Raw genomic sequence first — 18,949 nt, 5'->3', positions numbered from 1 at the left:
CTAATGAATTTCTCTAGAATGTCATCGTCCATAACAACATATTTGGTCAAAAACATATTGGACTTTATCAGTCTTTCTCAGGCCTTGGCGCAAATAGCAGATTACTGATTTGTATTTGATTTGTAAAAAATATCGTGTAGTGAGTCAGTAACAATGGAAACACTTGCTTCTGTGTGATTTTATTTCTTCACTACTTGGAGCTTGTAGTCAGTGTAGGAGTCTGTGTCAGACAGATCTACGCTAAAGGGCATACATCACCGCAACTGCACTACTCAGACAGATCTGAGGACCAGTTTGTCATCTGAAAAGGTCTCAGTTGTCTCTCTATGTGAGCGCTGCTATCACAGAGTCTACATGTTGCGCTTGCTCAGCCTCCAGACAGGCACCACTGTAATTTAATACGAAAGAGTGTGCAGGGGACAGAAGAGAGAGCAGAGACAGCAGAAATGATTTACACAGAATGAGGATACGTGGGAGCACAAAGAGAGAGTAAGAGAAGGAAAGGAGACAGTGTAGAAAAATTGGCATTAATTCACTATAAAAGCTGCATAACACTGAGGCCTAAACCAAAGAAAGTGACAGTGACAGAGCCAGGAGGGGTGGAAAAGATAAATACAGCACTCAGATGCAGACTACACATTATATGAGAGGGTTCAATTGGCAAACAATTGTAGAGTAAACAGTTTCTCAGAGCATTGTTGCTACACTGCAAATCCAGAACGATTTTTTTCCATCCATCTCTCTGTCTGTTTATTTCTATTTCCTCTGAGACAGGTGCTTGCAGAGGCAGAGAGGGCTCCTTTACAGGAAAGTAGCCGCAATTTGACTTATGACCTACTATGTGCCTTGGCCAATCCCAGCAGAGTGGACACCCGAGGCCTCAGCCACCTTGCTGAGGTGGCCGAGCGATTTGCATTCTCCCTCCTCGCCCGCAGTCAGTGTGAGATGTGAGTGTCCCTTCTCAAAAAGAGCAAAGAGTGGGAGAGAGATATCCCTCTCGTTGTTGGGATTTTACAGATAAACACAACCTTACCATGCATGTTACATCAAAACGCCAAGGATTTTCCTTTTATTAGCAAGGTTTTCATGCTTGGTATTACAAATGTTTTTCTTTGTGTGATTTCTCCAGAAGGGGCACCATCCTGGAAACATGTCCATATATGACCATCTCTGCCTTCCAATGGTACCCCACACAGATCAATGGACACAAATTCAGGGGTCGTAATGCAGACTTCTTTCAGCTCCCAGATACCCTCCTGGCAGTACCAGCAGTCTCAACTGCTGACTGTGGCAACCTCAGCCAGATTCAGCTGACCGAGTTTAGAACTGAACACTGGTTTCTAACCAATGATACAACCACTGCTCTCAATGGGAAGGTAGGGAAGCAGATAGTTAGGGAGATAGTTAGACTTCATTTTCGCCTCCAGTTTTGTATTTTTGACAGCTTGGAAAATTAGTTTGATTAAAAACAGCAGGTGGCAGTATTACTCTGTGATAAACTAGCCATGTTCACTCCGCATCTGACCTCTCCTTCTGCTTATATGTAGGTATTCTCTGCTAGCCTCCAGGGCAGAGGGTCACGACCCCTAGAAGATGGCAATGAGGTTGTGTATCGTATCCACACCCCTGGTCAGCAAGTTAAACCAGGCCGGTCTCTGTGCCTTCTCTGGAACCAGACCACTGCAAGGTAATCCACCACTGACACACCTATTCAGATGCATGCTCAGCCATTCTAAATAAAGTTGACACTCAACGTATATATTAACACTCAAAATGTTTCTATTCTCGATAATATGACGATGATTGCTTCAGCCTTACCTGATAATATCAGGCTGAGGTTTAGTCTAGTATGTAGTAGTAGTATGCCTGCTGAAACATTTCTTTTTTCTTTTACTAATTGTAATTTATCTCCACTAAGTTGTTTATGGCCTCTCTCTGTACTGCACTGTAGCTTTTACTCTGTGTTCACCTCTGTCTGTCATCCTCGCACTTATCGGGTGAGCGAGGCCAGTTTGCAAAGTCCAAGTTCATCCTCTCAGTAAGGCCTCTCTCTGGTGTGACGGGGGAAGTCACATCTTTCTGTTTGATATCTGCACATTCAGTTCGCTGCACTCTGAATTCTCCCACTCAGAGTCGGTTTGTTGAGGACATTCCTGGGGCGTGGAATGGGACTTGGCTGGAACACGCTGTTACAAGTCAAGAATTGGCAGGTTTGGCCGGAACTGCTACTTGGACGATGCATCCCAGAAAACAAAATGCCTGAGAGAACTGATAAAGCGAGAGAGAGAGAGAGAAAAAGGTGGAGAGAGAAGTCATTGACAGGGAAAGGTCACTGTTGCAGTATGACTCTCTCGCTGTGAATAGAAGGTCAAAATAGTTATGGAGGATATTCTTTGCTTTTCAAAAGCTGCTCACACAATTCCAGTCTGTCAGTTGTGCAACTGAATCCAGCACAGACATGATTATAATGTTCTGGTTTGTCATACAGCATCTTTGAATGATAAAGGTGACAACAGATACCCCCAAAGAAGCCAAAACACCTGAAAGCCAGTTGGACATACTCGTAAACATGATGATACGTCAGGCTAATTGCCTTGCCTTGTTATTTGCCTCATCTGTGTTTTGTTATACTCTGTTGTAACCGTAGTGTCTTAACTTGTCTGTCCTTTTTCTTCCTTCACCCATTCCTGCATCCTCTCCTCTCTCCTCTAGCTGGTCATCAGATGGTCAGTACTGCAGGGTTGTGAAAGAGAGTGGGAACTATGTGGAATGTGCCTGCTCCCACTTGTCTGTCTACACAGCCTACGCAGAGTTTGCCACTCTTGCATCCTACAACGAGGCCTTCTATGCCTCTGGATTTATCTGCATCTCAGGTACACAAACACACTCTGTCTGTGGCTTCTCTTTTTCGTATGTCTTCACTTGTTTTCCTGTGTTTTTTTTCTCTTTGCCCACTGCCTACTTTCCTTTCTCTCCGGTGCATTCCTCCCTCGGAGTTTGTTCCTCCATACTCCTCCCACATTATTATAAATAGCCACTGTTGATTTAAATAGATAATTTGTTTTCTCATCCTATCTCCTCAGGCTTTGCATTGGCTATTATATCCCACGTGCTGTGCTCCCGTTTCCCTATGTTTGCTGCCAAACTGCTCACTCACATGATGCTGAGCTGCCTTGGAACCCAGGTAATTCAGCTCTGCTCAGATCTTGTTTAGCACCACAGTGTTTTACTATAAAGGGCACAATGACCCACAATTCACAACTTATGAAGGCTGAGACTTTCACACTCCCACACCATCTGCATTAGTTTCTTTGGCGTTTTCATCTGGTCGTTTCTATAGATTCTTTATATGGCCTTAAATGTAGATGGATGGGGAACCTTTGGAACTGTTATAGAGGCATTAATCTCTCTGTGCTATATGGATCAGTAGCTCACACACATTAAGACATCTGTAATGTGTGTACTGCGACACACACCTTCACTGTCATGACGTACAAATACTGACAGAAACATAAAAGAAACACACATACGTGTACTCCTTTATATTAAAATATTTTAAATGTTAATTGAGAGCGCACACACACACACACTCACTCATACACTCACACACACATACACTCTATGCTACCAACCCTTCTTACTAGCCGCTAGACATGTCACAGGTATTTTCTTGGAAATGTGCATAGACGTGAACACACATCATCGAATGTCAGTGGTTGCGTAGTTTGCGGGCCGGCGCGTCCTGACAACGCAACCATGCCCCCCGCACCCTCGCCCATTAAAAACGCAAGCTGTCACACTGCGGGACTGGTAATTTTCCACTGGTCCCCCCTCTCTTTGGTTGACAAACACGAGCCCCTACTAAAGCAGACTGTCGTTGGGGGCTAACCACCTTGGGCTCGACCTGTTTATGGCTCAGGCAGAGCCCCTGAACCTAAAAGGGTTTTGGATGGAAAATTCCGTCCTGTTCTGTTTCCTCGTTGGTACTGTACTGCATGTTATGGCCTTCTTCCTTGGATGCGCACGTGTCTGAGATTGTGCTATAGTTTATAAAATACATGGGTGTGTTTCTGTGGCCTTCAAGTCAAGGCCAGCCGATGATGGCCTGTTTGAATTCCAGACTGTCAAAACTGAAGGCCTAATTGAATGTGCACTCTGATATTAAGATGTACCCTCTAAGTGGTCATCTGGTACTGCTGGGAATACTTTGGAGGTAACGATGGGCTCACAGTGCAGGATGTGCTGAATTAAAATAGACCAACTGACGTCATTGTCTTCACTTAAGCATGCACTTTATCTTAGATCTGAGATGGCTAGCTAGAAACACAATAAACATAACTTCCTTTTTATATAAATGCATGGGAGCTGATTTTGTTTTGCATGTCTATCCAGTATTCTTGTTGCCAAACAAATAAGTAGGCCAATCAAGAAGAATGAATGTGCCTTACTGACTGACTCACCCTTCATTGTTAAAACATGCATGCACAACGTGATGTGTGTAATTCTAAAACATCCTTACGATTCAATGTTGTGTAAGGTCCTCTGGAAATCAAATTTCGGCCCACATTCAGTGTTTTAATAGGGAGGAGCTTTATTTTAGAAACCTCATGAAGAGGGTCCAATAACATTTAGGAGGCAGAGAGTTGTGGATCAAACATTTTAGGTTCTTTCTGCAGTTCTGATGAAGGAGGCTTTCCTAGTGCCATTTAGTTTTACCCAGTGGTATTCAAGTAAAACTAGGTAAAGGTAATGCTGTCACATCTAAAACTCATATACTGGAGTCAGTCTGCATTCTATTAAATTGAAGCTAAGCCGAGACAATGGAGTTAGAGGCTTAAGGACAATTAAAATGTATTTAATACTCAACATATTCAGAATATTGATTTTCACTTTTCATTTCACATGTAAACAGCACTTGTTAAAAGCATCACTGTAGAGATCAGAGTCATTCTGTCTAGCCACAGAACCAAATCACCATTGTGGTCTGTTGACGGACATAATTTATCTGAATCCACTTCTTGGTAAAACTAAGGCTGTAACTGCTGTACAGCATTACATGGTCAGTCTAGTGACATATCATTGGCAGTTTAAAGACAGTCCTCTGCTGTCATTGAACTTGTGCATCTTTTGTCTTTTTGAATTTGTTATGCATCCCGGTTTTATATTTACAGCCAAAGGTAGACACTAGGAAGCAATTAGTGTTAGATTTCTGTATTAAGAAGGCCAAGGATCTTGCATCTTTGATAGATGAGATGTAATTAGTGACAGAGAAATGTCTCCTGAACTTGTGGGTCTCAGCCTTGCTCGTGCCTCACCGTTGATTTGAACTGTCAGGTTCAGCTCCAACCACCTCTGACGGAGAGGGCTCTCCATCTGTGGTGGCTGGGCTGCAATTAGTCACTGACGCTGCCCTCTGTGGGGAGAAAATTAAAGCTGCCGGTTTGATTTATTTCTCTCTGCAACAGCTACAGTCAGCAAGAAAGAACTAGAATAATATCCCATCCCTCTGTGAGAGTCGAGAGCAGGTGGAGATGGAGAAGGTGGAGGCTTGTGGTTCAATTTATGTAGTTTTTAATTGTCTTACTGTCTCAGTATTCTGGCTGCCATCCTTTTCACCTCTCTAGCTTCCAGTTAGAAAATGCCACTGACCCGAGGGAACCAATGGGAGTACATTCGGCTGCTGAACCACTAACGAAAGGAAAGCAACAGGAGTATGAGCACAAGCAAGAAAGGAAGGCGAATGAGCTTACAGGACAGAATGATGAAAAGAACATTTGGCAGACTTACAAGAGGAATATGACATCGGCTCTAAATAAAATGCATTTAGTTGCCAACAGTGTAGACAGAAGACAATAAGCTTCATTAATAACAGCTCTATTGTCAGGGAACCACATAAAAAAGGCCACACTAGTGAGAGGGAAATGTTCCAACTCATCTTCAGTGTTACCAGGTAACTGGGCAGTAAAATCAAAAAATGAAAATCAATCAATTAAGTACTCATTGCCATGTACGTTGGTTGGGCCACCTAACACACAGCAAGTGTCAATGTGACGTGTGACTTTTTACAGCTCATGTAAAGTAGAAAATGTACATAGAATTTCTTCAAACAGCTAGTGCAGCATATTGCCAGTGTCTTGTAACTACTGTGTCCAAACATGTACTTAACTTCTTCTGTGAGTTTTAAATGATGGGTGAAATAATCAGACTGCACAGTATTAGTATTAGATATATTCTGTAGGGATACATAGTTTTAGTAAGATGGCTTTTGATAGGTCCAACCAAATAGGTTGTTGAAGGTGTCGTAGGGTCAAACTGATCTGGTTTTGGTATCAAGACACCTGCAAAGCGACAGAGAGTGGCCACTGACAATGATATAGACATCAGACCTCCTACTGAGAGATAATAATGATTTGTCCCCTCCACCACCTCAAGGGAGAGTCCTCTGACTGTAAACGATTGTGCTTTTGTGCGTGTGTGCGTGTGTATGTGTGTGTGTGTGTGTGTGTGTGTGTGTGTGTGTGCGCTCGTCTTTGTCACATTAGAGGTTGTGCGGTGACAGTCTCTGGCTCTGGCCAGCAGTTTGTCCTTCCCTCAGCAAGACAACTGAAGATTGTCTGTGTGGAGTGGAAATTTACCCGGTGCATATGTACTATGCCTCACCTGGTCGTATGTGTGTATGTATGTTAATGTGCATGGGATTTTGTGCTCATTCAGCCACATTGTAATCTCTCAGATCAGTATTCATGCAGTGTTGCTGTGTCTCCAGGACACACATCACTGCCACCATAAGTCTGCATTCATTTTGCCAAAACATAAAAGGTCACAAAATGTATGGATATTTTTGGGTAAAACACAACTAGATGGCTGACGGTTTGATTTCTCTTTTTATTTGCACCCCTTTTCTCTCCTTTTGTCGTCTTTACTTCATCATCCCATTTAGATTCATCCCTTTCCCACTTGTTTCAGAAAAAAGAAACCCCAATCGCTTCAGACCTGTTATTTCAACAAGATATGATTCCATTGAAAGTCATTAAACATTAGTCTTGGAAGATTTCCCCACCCAGTAGTGTTAGGTTCTTGTTTATTAATAACATATGATTGACAGAACTCTCATATTTCATATAATATATAATATTTTATTTCAGCCTGGTCAAATACAGAATGGGATTTTGGAGATGTGTGTGTGCTTGAACACACGTATCCAGGTGCCGGTGTGGGAAAGGACAATCTAATCTCCGACTCTATTGCAAACAAAACACAATTTCATTTGTCGTCCATTGTAATTAAACAGCCATTCACAGCCCAGACAGCCATTCCCACACACTCAGGGAAGTGTTTACCCCAGTGGTCCCAGTGCTTTATTCCAGTATCTGGGAGGTGTTTAGGTGACTCTTAGTTCTGGTTATAAAGGATTTCCTGTTAGCTCTGGGACTGGATCCAGCATTCTGAAGTCCGTGCCTCAATCCTCAAACACGTGCACATAAGCACTAACTTCTACCCCCCCTCCCCCATACACCGCCCACCACCCTCACTTCCAGTGTCTAAGCAGAATAAAGAAGCTGTCTGATTGCGGTCGGGATTCCTAAAAGTTCCTGTGTATGTGTACATGGGTGGGGGGATTTAGGTTTTGGACAAGCATGCATGCAGTTTCTCAGCTCTCCAGGAAAGGGAATGTATGTATTAATCCAAGACCTTACTGTGTCCTTGTCTGCAGAACGTAACATCAACACAAGTCTTTTTAAATGAAGTGAGTGACTCTGACTGCTTTTCCTGAGGAAGTTTATCTGTTCCCATCATGGCCAATCAATCATTAAATCAATAAACAGAGGGAGTATTTGTGTGCCTGTGTGGGTCTACTTCTCTGGGTGACGTCAGAGAATATGCCTATCTTATCATATTCTATGCTTATCCCCACAAGTGTTGGGAAACATAATGAGAAAGCCAGAGAAGGGAAAGAATGAGAACAAAACACAGTGTTCACTTGTTTCTTCCAATGTTATTATTTTTCTAGCCAATAGATTCTTTGGGTATATTTTTCTCAGAAACTTCAAATAAAAGGTCCCTTAATGCTTTAACAAATAAGGATGTAATTTTTGCTTGCAGTTGTTAAAGAATATGCAGCAACAAAAAGTGTACAGCATGTCCTTGATAAGATTTTAATGCAATTCTAAGCTCTTTACTGTCCGTTAGTCAGAGCTAATGACAGGCAAGTGATGGAAGGGTATAAAGTATCAGCAGTCAGGGCCTGTGTTACTGTGTGTGTGTGTGTGTGTGTGTGTGTGTGTGTGTGTGTGTGTGTGTGTGTGTGTGTGTGTGTGTAGAGAGGACAGTGGAGAGGTGAAGACGGCCTCTTGGGAGACTCGCATTACGCTCTCCTGGCTGGTCCAACGCCTTGTGCCTAGTGTTGCCCTGACTCCTCTCCTCTTCATATGATCCGTCTATGTTCAAGTCAGCAGCATTTTTCTTCCACGCAACACTCACTGTTCATCCTGACCTTGTCTCTTTTGCCTCATACTGAAAAGTGACGCTAAACTATACAAACTAATAGCTATTTATTTTTGCTTGTAAATTTTCTTTCATGTCTTCGTTTTCCTGTTTTTCTTTCATCTGTCTTTCTGCCCCTCTGGCTTTTCCCTTCTCCTCTCACGCCTCCTTTATTTCACAAAATGATGAGTAATGTCGCTGTTTCTATTCTCTGTCCCTTTTATCATTCTGGCTGCTGCTGGGCTCAGCTGGGAGCTGTGACATTACAAGCTGCAAAAAAGACGGTCTCACTCTGTCTCTCCCTCTCCTTCTCACTCTATCTCTGCAAAAGTGGCTGGTCACATCCTGTGTGACTCATCAGTTCGACCAGTGACGATATTTTCACATCTTGCTTTTCCCTAAACTGGTTACAGATGCTTGACTGACTCTCAGAGACTCACTAAACATTTGGTATGTCTGCCAGGACCACTTTCGCCAAAGTGTAATAACATCATCAACGATGGAATGACTGCTAGTCCTTAAAAGTACCCCTGAGTTTTCTTGTAAACACAGTTATGTTTATACTCAGTGTTTCTCACAAGAACGCATTGCGTCTATCCTTGAGGCCTATCAAATGTGTCACATTTATTTCCCGGAAAACGTGTGTGTGTTGCTTGCAGTGCTTGGTTTGTAGACCATTTACTGTAAATAGACCATCTTATTTAACACCAATCAGTTTTCTGGCAGACATAGTCAGCAAACTACACAAGCTTCTGAAGGTGATCTGTTCGAAAACATGATGAGATTTCATGTGTCATGTGTTCTCTCGTCTATTTAAGCCTGATCATCTTCATCTTGGTATGTTTTTGTGCAGAATGTCCTACTGCCTACAGCCTACTGCTTGATCATGTTGCATTCATATCAACTTCAAAATCCAACCAAAAAACCTCAGCTAATTTCATAGCCTTTTTCATACTCACCTTCTCTTTGTCACACACAACTTGACCACAGATCATACGTACTTTATTTCCTCACTTTCATGAGGATATAAAGCAGTGTTCAACTAACTTGTGTCATCAAGTCTCAAGCAGTAGTCTCAGACATTAGTCTTATCTGAATTACATCATGAGGTTGCGATCAGGACACATACAATCTTCTGTTAATGCAAGCCATCCTTGTCAGTCCACTTCCCTTTGTAAACTATTGACCAATAATACGAAACTGGTTACGTTCAGTCATTAACTCACTTTGTTCAGCATTATAATGCATAATAAGGAATGCATTTACTACAACTGCAATGTAAGTTGGATTAATGGTATTGGTTTTCTAACCATCCATTGAGCAGCGGCAGACTCTGCCCTTTCTGGACTCTGGAAGTTACACTCTCATTTTTGCCAAATGTGTGTTTGCCTAACAGCTGGTGACCCTAGAAACACTTCCATGAACTTTCCTCTATTTCCAGAAAAAGCACAGTAAACAGGGGGCCACAGTGGCCATTCTCCTTCATCAGGGCTCTACAGTTAGCTCCTGCCTTGTCTGTGAGACATGAGACAGCACACATCCAAGAGAAAATCCTACAAGCTGTCAGTGCCTAGGGCAGTTATTTCTGAGGTGATGGGATAATTAAGTTATGCACACTTTTAGACAGTATAACAAATCCATAAATACAGATTCACATAAACATGGATATTCAGCTGCAATATGCAGTAAGTTACTTTTATACGAGATGTATGTTCCAAATACTCTCTGTGCATTTAAAGAATTAACAAAATCTATATCTAACAGATATGACCTTTTACTTCCCTTGAGCTCTAACACATTGACTTCCCATTCATTACCTGCCTCAGTTGATAAATGCTATCAACAGATAGATATCTGGGCATAAAATCACTTGTGGCAAGTCAAGTCAAGGCCTTGTATCAAATTTGTAGTTGCTGACATGCCGGTAATCTTATTTCTTTTATGACGGGCTCATATCTTTGGAATTTAAAGGTGTAGTAAATGCAATGACACTAAGAAATCTCTTTCAAATGTAGGCTAACAATAGTCATTGTTGGTCTGCTTAGTGCTGTACTTCCTAAACTCTCCATGCTGCAGCAGGCACCTTTTACCTGATTCTGTGGAGTCATTCAGTTTGTCATCAAGGACTTTATCAAACAGGCTGCTGACACTGTGAATGATAAACAAAGTGGGAGCCTACAGTTGTCAAAGTCCCCTGTATCCTGCTCTATTTTTGGAGTTTGACAGCTTGTCTTGGCAGACCTTTGTGTGCAGAGTGGCGTGAACCTTGGAGGTTTAGAGAAGTGAAAACATGGTTTACCCTGAAACTGTTGAGGTCAGTGGTGTTGCCATTCTTGCGTGATGTTTGCACTGGTTTTCTAGGTTAGATGGAACAAGTTTCCCAGTTGTTGTAAGATATGACACTGCATATCCACATTAATGCTGTCTGGTTTTACCCATGTGGTACAGTTAATATTTATATTGACATGAAGTCAATATTTGTGAATATTCTGTTGAAAAGCGTTTAAAGCCATTTGAGATCTTCTCAAACTTCGCAAACTACATGAAAGAGACAGAGAGAGAGAGAAAGAGAGAGAAAGAGAGACAGAGAGATGTGATGCCAGCTTAATGGCCTGGAATAGAAAATGAGAGTCGCCTAACTTCCTCATCAGGAAATGTTGAATGGAGGAAGGAAATGGTTAAGGGTATTCAAATATAACTGTATCTAAAATAAGGTCTTTTGTTCTTGGCTTTTCAGCAAACTGTAATCAGTCTACTTTGTCAGTTCTTTAGCTTTACTTGAATCTTGAATCTCAGTCTTATCCTGAGTATAAATTTATAATTGGAGTTTAATGATGATGACAAAAGCAGGCACGGTGCCGATTGCATTAGCTCACAAACAGAATATGTCTTAGCAACAAAAACATTAAACACAAGGCAAACATAAACAGATAAACACATACATACAAATATTCCAGCACATTCATGGGAATATGCTCCCACAATATCCCTTCTCTTCACAATATTGTTAAGAAACAGCCAGGTCCACAATGTCATAGTTATGAAACACATGCATATGCTCACATTAATGAACGCACAAACATACATAAGCATACACAGATGGCCGTATGTGCAGATACCCACTCATTTAACCCACTCCACCCTATACAGACACACACAAACACTCATACAGAAATACGTTGCATCACAAACACAGCCCAAGCCTTCAGCTCTTGGTCACTCTGACCTGTAGGGGTCACTGTAGCTCCACAGCCAGAGCCAAGTTCAACAGCAGATTTGAATGGAGTGCCTGATCAATGACTCCCCTGAGCTCTCCTTTTTATGACTAGACCTTTTTTGGAGCACACTAAGAAGTTGCTGCACTGATATCCAGAAGGAAACAGTTTGAGTCAAATCCTCCATCTCTTATTTTTTGAATGAATTCAGCCGTAGAGATGTTCATGCTGTAAACATCTTTCCCTCTTTGGATACAGAACCTGAACGGCCAATCAAGAAGTTCTCTAGTGCTGATTAATCTAAGTAGCTTGTTACAAAATTGCAGTTTGCAATTTGTTAAATTACAACTGCAGGATTGAGCCAAAGTCTACTTTAGTCTAGGTTGGGTATGGTATTGAAGTGGGCCCACTGAGACATTACACAGCGTACAGCTGTGGCTCTGATTAAGTCTAAATTACACAGTGAGATATCAAAGTACAGTGTATAGTGTGCAGGAGCAGCATGAATGGAGCATACAGTATTTAATGTGTTGAGATTCTTCAAAAATTGATTGGCTTTACAGCCACCCATTGACTGACACTGAGAGCCGCTGCAGATCAGCCAGTTTGCACGGAAGGGATCTCTCCCGGATCAATGGCCTGTTGGACAGCAGTGGATGCGGCTGCTTTAGTAGGTCTCTGTGGGATTCTGAAGGCTTTCTGATCAATATGATTAGACTTGCCCTCATCCCTCTGATGATCAGTTGAAGCATGAAAGTACTACTGACCTGGAAGTGATGCAACAGGTCGCAATAAAAAGCTCTGTGTGTGTTTTCTTTCTTTTCTGCAAACACGAGTAGCTTAAGTCTGTGATGTAACTCACATGGCGCTGTAATAATCATATCAGCATACTTGTGCATATGTAAGAAAGAATTATCTTTTAGACCGCGGCCCCCCTTTTCTCTCACTGCCTCTGATTCTGAATCGATCATGCACGAACATGGAAAGGTGGCGTGTGTTATTGAGGAAGTCAGTGTTTTCGTGATGTTTGGCTGTGTGGCAGAATAGCATAAAGCAACTGTGTTTAATGGTCAAACCATGGAAGTAGACCTTAGAAGTCTATTTGTGGGTTGGTGCACACCCATGTCATGCATGCACTAAAGCACATGCACACACACAGAGGTTTGTGGCAGAGCAAAGTAGACCCATTATGTGTGTGTGTTTAGGGAGCTGACCTTGAGCAGCTGTGTTTTTATAGGTGTGTGTATGCACTTGAATCCATGTGCGTGTGTCTCGTGCCTTGCAGCCCAAAGAGTTCTCTGTCTGGTCTCCAGACTGGTTCACACACATGTTCAGGAAGGAAATTCAAGAGGCTTCTTGAAAGTAGCCCTGTTGTGATCGAAAGCAGCTGCAGGTTTCCAGCAGCAGACACTCTTTGACTGAAGTGTGAAATGGAGAAAAGAGGGGAGGCCTACTGGAATGCAGCTAGATGTCCTTCACGTGAGTGATACTGCTGAGATCTTCTCTATGGGAGAGGTGGTCTGTGTATGAGTTTAGCAAGAACATTGGAAGGTGATACAACAACAGCAAAAATGTCATTGGGAGTAGTTTTTATCTACATGTGCTGTCACTAAATAGAAGTATGATGACCCATATCACCATTAGATTTAGTCTGCACACGAAAAAAGAAATCTTATATATTATTTGAGAAAATACTAATTAAAACCATCTTAATTTAAGATGCTTTAAAATATGCGCATTCTTCTTTTGGAATGTAATACAACAGAAATACACTCAGCACATGGCATTAGGTATCGTACAAAATGTCTTATCACTTATTGGCTTCCACTTATTAGCTTTTCCTTCAAAGCTTCAGACTACACCAGACAAGTCTGGGATGTTCCTTGGTTTCCGCATTCCCTCGACTTGAAACAATGGCATTAATGACACTGTCAACTTGTTGACAATGTTGAGCTTGTTTTAGCTGCCTCATACTCTTCAAAGTGCTGACGGTCCCCTATTGCAGTGTTACACTGGATCACATTGAAACTCCTGCAGGCTCTGAGCTTATCGTTTTCTCTGGGAATGTATCAGTCATTCCCAGAATACGCGCTGAAGGCTTTTGGTATCGTCCCTCTCTGCTTCACAGAAGCACATAGACACTCTATTACTGTATCACAGTGTGTGCTCACGTAAGCAGATGTAGATGCAATGTTGTGGTTGTTTGAATGTGAAACAGACCAAAAGGGAGTGAATGTTTATTTGCCAACAGCTGCCTCAGCAAGTAAGCCTCAGCCTGAGGTTCAACCCAAAACACCTGTGAACTTTACTTCTACACCCTGACCTTAAGCAACTGGACATGCTATTGAAAAAACACTTGAGATAGCTGCGCATTAGCACGCATGCACAGTATGTTAGTGACATATTTAAGCTGCCTTTGCTAAGGTTGCCAGAATAGTGTGAGAGATGGAGTGGTTGACAGTGACGAGGACTGCTTCAGTGAGAAAATGATGAAGGGTGGTGGAATGATAATCTCATATTTCTCTTTTTCCCTTTTGCTTAATCTCATTGTGAACAAAGGCATAAGAGGAAACACCCAGGGTGCAGGCTGAGGCTGGAACCAGCTAGATCAGACCGGTAGCTGTTAGAGGGAAGGGGGAGGTGATGGAGAAGGGAGAAGGAGGGGGGCTGGGGATGGGGATGGGGGGTAAGATGAAGGCTAGATCAGAGGATGGAGAGGGAGTTGGGGGTTGAGGAAAAGGATGGGACGTTAGAGGCTGGAGGAGGGGAGAGGTGGAGGTTAAGTGTTTTGGACACAAGTCTAGATGGATAGTCTGGCAGGCAGACAGCTAAGGCCCCATTCCCTCAGTGATGTAATGCATCAGGCAGATGCTATTTTTAGCCACACTGGTACACTTCCGCTACCTTAGCGTCAGCACACACGGCGATCGATCAGCAGCAAAAGTCACTGGGAGGATGAGAGCTGCAACCAGCAGCAGCACGAAGTAGCAGCACCAACATATTATGTTTCCTGTGTGCAGTTTGTTTTTGCAGCATTTCTATGTCCTCATTTATTAGGCCTTATTGGTAAACAGTGGTGTAGCTATTTGATGTCGCTAGCCTTATTTACTATGGTGTTTTGATTTTTTTTGTTGCTAAAGCCTCTTACATGTTCATACCAGTGTGCTGTCATTTCTTGATCATTTGCTGCTGCTGAGCTAAGGTTGGGAAACAAGCATTTTGTTTCTTTCAGACCTGCTTATCATATCAAAGTGCTGAAAGTTAAATCTTGCCTGAAGATAAGTAGAATCACTCCCAAAGCAGCAGTAGATGTGGGACGGAAACTACAACAACAACAACAGTGAACTGACTGTCTCCTGAGTGCGTCAGGGCCACAAAACAAAGGGGAGTTCTCTGATTGGACATTTAGCGTAGGAGATGGACCAATAGTTCAGCTTTAAGGTCTTGGGCCTGATGATGAGCTCTCAAAAACATTCTGTAGAAGAAGAGCTGCTTTGTTTTCTACATTTTATATGTATTCTCAGACCTTTCATGGCCTGTGTCTCCTACAGTAACACCTCTCATTTGCTCTCTGACAATTTCCTGGGTGTTGTGGACAAAATCACATGCGAGCGAAACAGCATCTTGATATGTGATCTTTGTACAACGGGGTAATAGATTGGTACTATTCAGGCGTAATGTGCGGGAGCTTTGGTGGTTCCTGTTTTACCAGACGCGAGAGCACGAAAGCACGCACATGCATAACACACAATACACTGACAAAACTTGTATTGAGAGTCTTCCAGCACCTCCCAGTCTCTGCTTTTAATAAGTCTGTAGCCTGAGGGTCTAGACAGGTCGACTCCTGGTGACTTACACAAAAGAGAAGAAGGCCCAGGGACAAAGGACAGAGCAGTAGATAGGGCTCTGATAAACACCACATCCGCAACTGTCACCTCCCCACCCTACTAACCCATCCCTGTGGCAGGTCATCATTACTACAGTGCTGACATCTACCTGTGTTATTTTCACAATGGACTGAACAATGGCCGCAGTTGCAACCCGCGACCTCCATACCTACTTAGCTAATCTCTAATCGCTAATGGGCATCCACAAAGGCCATATCCATATCAATTCCAGCCCTGTAACAGAGTTTGCAGCTGACTTTACATTTCTTTCAAACCCACAGAGATTGAGCTTAACATAGATTTATCTCAATGGCTTGAATCATAGCAGTCTCTTCACTAAGGCTCGAGCAACATGTGTAGGAACTACGTCATCACAGGACAAATGGATATAGTTTGTGTTTGTTTTGTCCCCATCCTCACAGGTGACTAAACAATCAGAGGCGGTTACCTAATTATTCTGTCACAGTTAATTAGTTCATGGACTTTGCATGTCAGCACTGATAACATGTACAACCATTGACAACTGCCCAAAGGATCAGTCTGTCATAAAACCTTATTGACTCCCCTTTACCCACATCCCACCTCCCCCTCTTCTTGTTGTACTCTCAGTTAGTGTTGTGTGTTTCGTGACATTTAGCAGTCCCAGATATTCAGTTTGTTTGTCCTAAGTGTAATTAGCTCTAGGGAGGGTTGGATAACGCCCTTATCTCTGTCACACCCTATTTCTCACTCTAGTTTCAGAACAGAGATTGTCTTCACTGTTGGAGTTTCATTAACATGTTCCAGTTTATGCCAGGCTCACATTACATGAAGTGTGGGATTATTTCTTCATCCAAAATCTGTTCGAGGGCCTTATTTGGTACTGATGCTGATTCCTCACAAGCAACCGCCACACTGCTTCTACTGCAGTGGGACTTTTGGACAAGTCTTTGAAAGCTTCTGTGGAGTTTCTAACCCCTAACACTTATTGAAACCTCGCGTCATAGCCTAGTACAGCTAGATTAACATGAGCATTTAAATGACAAAGCTTTGCTGCCTTGTTACACACCATATAAAGTAATAAATCATATCAGTTTCCTGTGTTTATTTGGAGGCTTGTTATTGTCCCATGTAAATTGTCTCCCATGGCAGTCTTGAGTATTTCTAGACAGATACAACTACCCTTCACTACACACTGCCCCACCTAATGGCAACAGCAGTCTTACATGTATGTTTACAGAAAACTTGATGGTTCGGTTTGATTCGAGCTGCACTTGGATGTATGTGTGTCTATATACCAGCCTCTCCTCCAACGTTAAATAGCTTTTTGATCTTTTTAAATACAGTTTCATGCCCTGCCCTGCTATATTAGCCATATGACATGAAGTGTGATATGTTTGCCAGACAAGAGAGCACAAAAGCAATAAAAAGTCTGTTCAAGTTCCTGTTAGAGTGTACTTGTGTGTGTGTGTACCCGTCTGTGTGACTAATTATTTTAGGGACTTTTGAAAAGGCAGATGGTGTACAGACTAGCTCTAATCAAATTAAACCTTTATGGAATCCGTCCTGTTACCTGTTGCCTCACCCAGTCTCGCTCACCATACCTGTTTACCTGGTTTCTATCCTTGACCTCTAGCTCTTAGCGCAGCTTCATGGAGGACACAAACACACAGACACATGCACATCTGGGGGGCAGCCACCTGTTAGAGAGTCTATTCACACCACTGCACACACACACTCTTTTAAGCTCCTTTGCCCTCCTTTCCCTACAAGGCCATTTCTCTCTTCCTGTTATGTCATCGTTTCAACACAGGTCAGTAGTTTCAGTGGTTCAATAGTTATCCCTGTGGCTATTAGGGTTTGTCACGGAAGGCTGTAGTGAATTTGTGTGGGTGCATGGCTCAAAGCTGTGCCGTGTTAAGACTTAAAGTAGCGTTTCAGTTTTGACAATATTGTTTCATGTGCTGTAGATACAACCAAATCTCATTTAAATCAACCCCAATAATCATTAACAGGGATGAGTTGAGCCGAAGTGATTGGCAGGGATTGTTACTAACCCCTAACACACCCACTGATAATTTATCCTACTCCAGTTCCATGTGTGCCCTTGGAGCACACAGCCACAAAAATATCTAAAGTACGCTGCCACCCCCTTTGTGCATGCCCCGCTCTTGTGTGCCCTACGCTTGATTTCACAAAATTAGAGCCTTTTGTGTTAAACAAACATGCGTGTCTGTACTGCATGTTCGCTTATGATTATGTGTCTAGCGTCCTGCAGTTTATTTAGCATTTCTCGCTTGGTAGTTCCCCCATTGTTTTGCTTTTGAGAGGATGGATGGTGTGTCATATTGTGCCTTTGGCCCAACGAGGCTAACTCTCTGCCAAAAACACACAACCCCGCCGCATAATCTTTGTTCCCATAAGCTACCTGAACAGCTTCTCCTCTCAGGCACGATTCCAGGCAGTTCAGGCACGAGTTTCCTTCCTGTGCCATCCCTCCCACTCACGCCCTGCAGGGCTTGGAGCACGAATGGGAAACTGACTCATGATTCTTAATTTTTCAAAAAGGCCCTGACTTTTCCCCTTACTCAACAGGAGGATGCAGGCAGGGTTAGTAAGAACTGGAAAATCCAGGAACAGTTATTTAAGGTTTTCCTAAAGGGGTTGCAAAATGTAAGAAAATAGGACAGAGGAAAAAAACAGAGAAAGACAGAAAAGAGAGAGAAAGGCTGTAGAGAAAAGAAGTGACTATGTTTACATCACCGCACTCAAACAGGCAAGATTTATGGTGTCCACCGAACAGCGTGTCACTTAATATCATTCTTTACTAAGAGTAACCTCAACACACAAAACAAATCAAACAAATTTAGCTGCATGTGTGTGTATATGAGTGTGGAAAGCAGGCCATGTGACCGCTCACCATGCCTAAGTATTTACCTGGTTACTATAGAGACTGTCTTGCTAAGCAAATTAGCAGAAACAATAGGGTGTTAACAGTATACATTAGCTTGTTTTGGAGAGCTCATCTGGTCTGTCTTCAGAACCATTTGCTTGGCTTTGTTTAGTCAAATCAAATGACTGTTGAAGTAACAGAGATAATTACTGTATGTGTAGGATAAGACACTGCTTATTAATGTCTGCTACTGTACATCCCTGACTGCTCAGTGTCATGAATATAATATAAGTAACATTTGACACCAAGTTATCATTCTCCCCACATCCCTCGGCTCCTTCTCTCTCTCTCTCCATTCACCCTCTTTCTGCTCCATGGCACTGGCATCGGGCCAACAGGCTGCAGGTTATGTAACAATCGCTGGCTGCATTGGCACCACACTCTATCCGTGCCAGAGGTTAATGAAGCTCTCTGATGGACAGCAGAGCAGC

The 18,949-nt window shown here is 42.6% G+C and overlaps 1 protein-coding gene across 1 annotated transcript in view; it reads left to right on the top strand.

Moving 5' to 3' along the window:
• Positions 1–18,949, top strand: part of adgrv1 (adhesion G protein-coupled receptor V1) — a 95,621-nt gene that overhangs the window by 47,658 nt on the left and 29,014 nt on the right. The window contains exons 83-87 of the mRNA XM_070904090.1: positions 775–947; positions 1,130–1,376; positions 1,548–1,687; positions 2,713–2,873; positions 3,084–3,184. Coding sequence (XP_070760191.1) covers positions 775–947; positions 1,130–1,376; positions 1,548–1,687; positions 2,713–2,873; positions 3,084–3,184 — 822 coding nt within the window. The remainder of the gene's footprint in view (positions 1–774; positions 948–1,129; positions 1,377–1,547; positions 1,688–2,712; positions 2,874–3,083; positions 3,185–18,949) is intronic.

Source organism: Enoplosus armatus, chromosome 4 (genome assembly GCF_043641665.1).
Source record: "Enoplosus armatus isolate fEnoArm2 chromosome 4, fEnoArm2.hap1, whole genome shotgun sequence".
Taxonomy (NCBI): Eukaryota; Metazoa; Chordata; class Actinopteri; order Centrarchiformes; family Enoplosidae; genus Enoplosus; species Enoplosus armatus.
The sequence above is the reverse complement of the archived record's forward strand: the minus strand, read 5'-3'. Positions and strand labels throughout refer to the sequence as shown.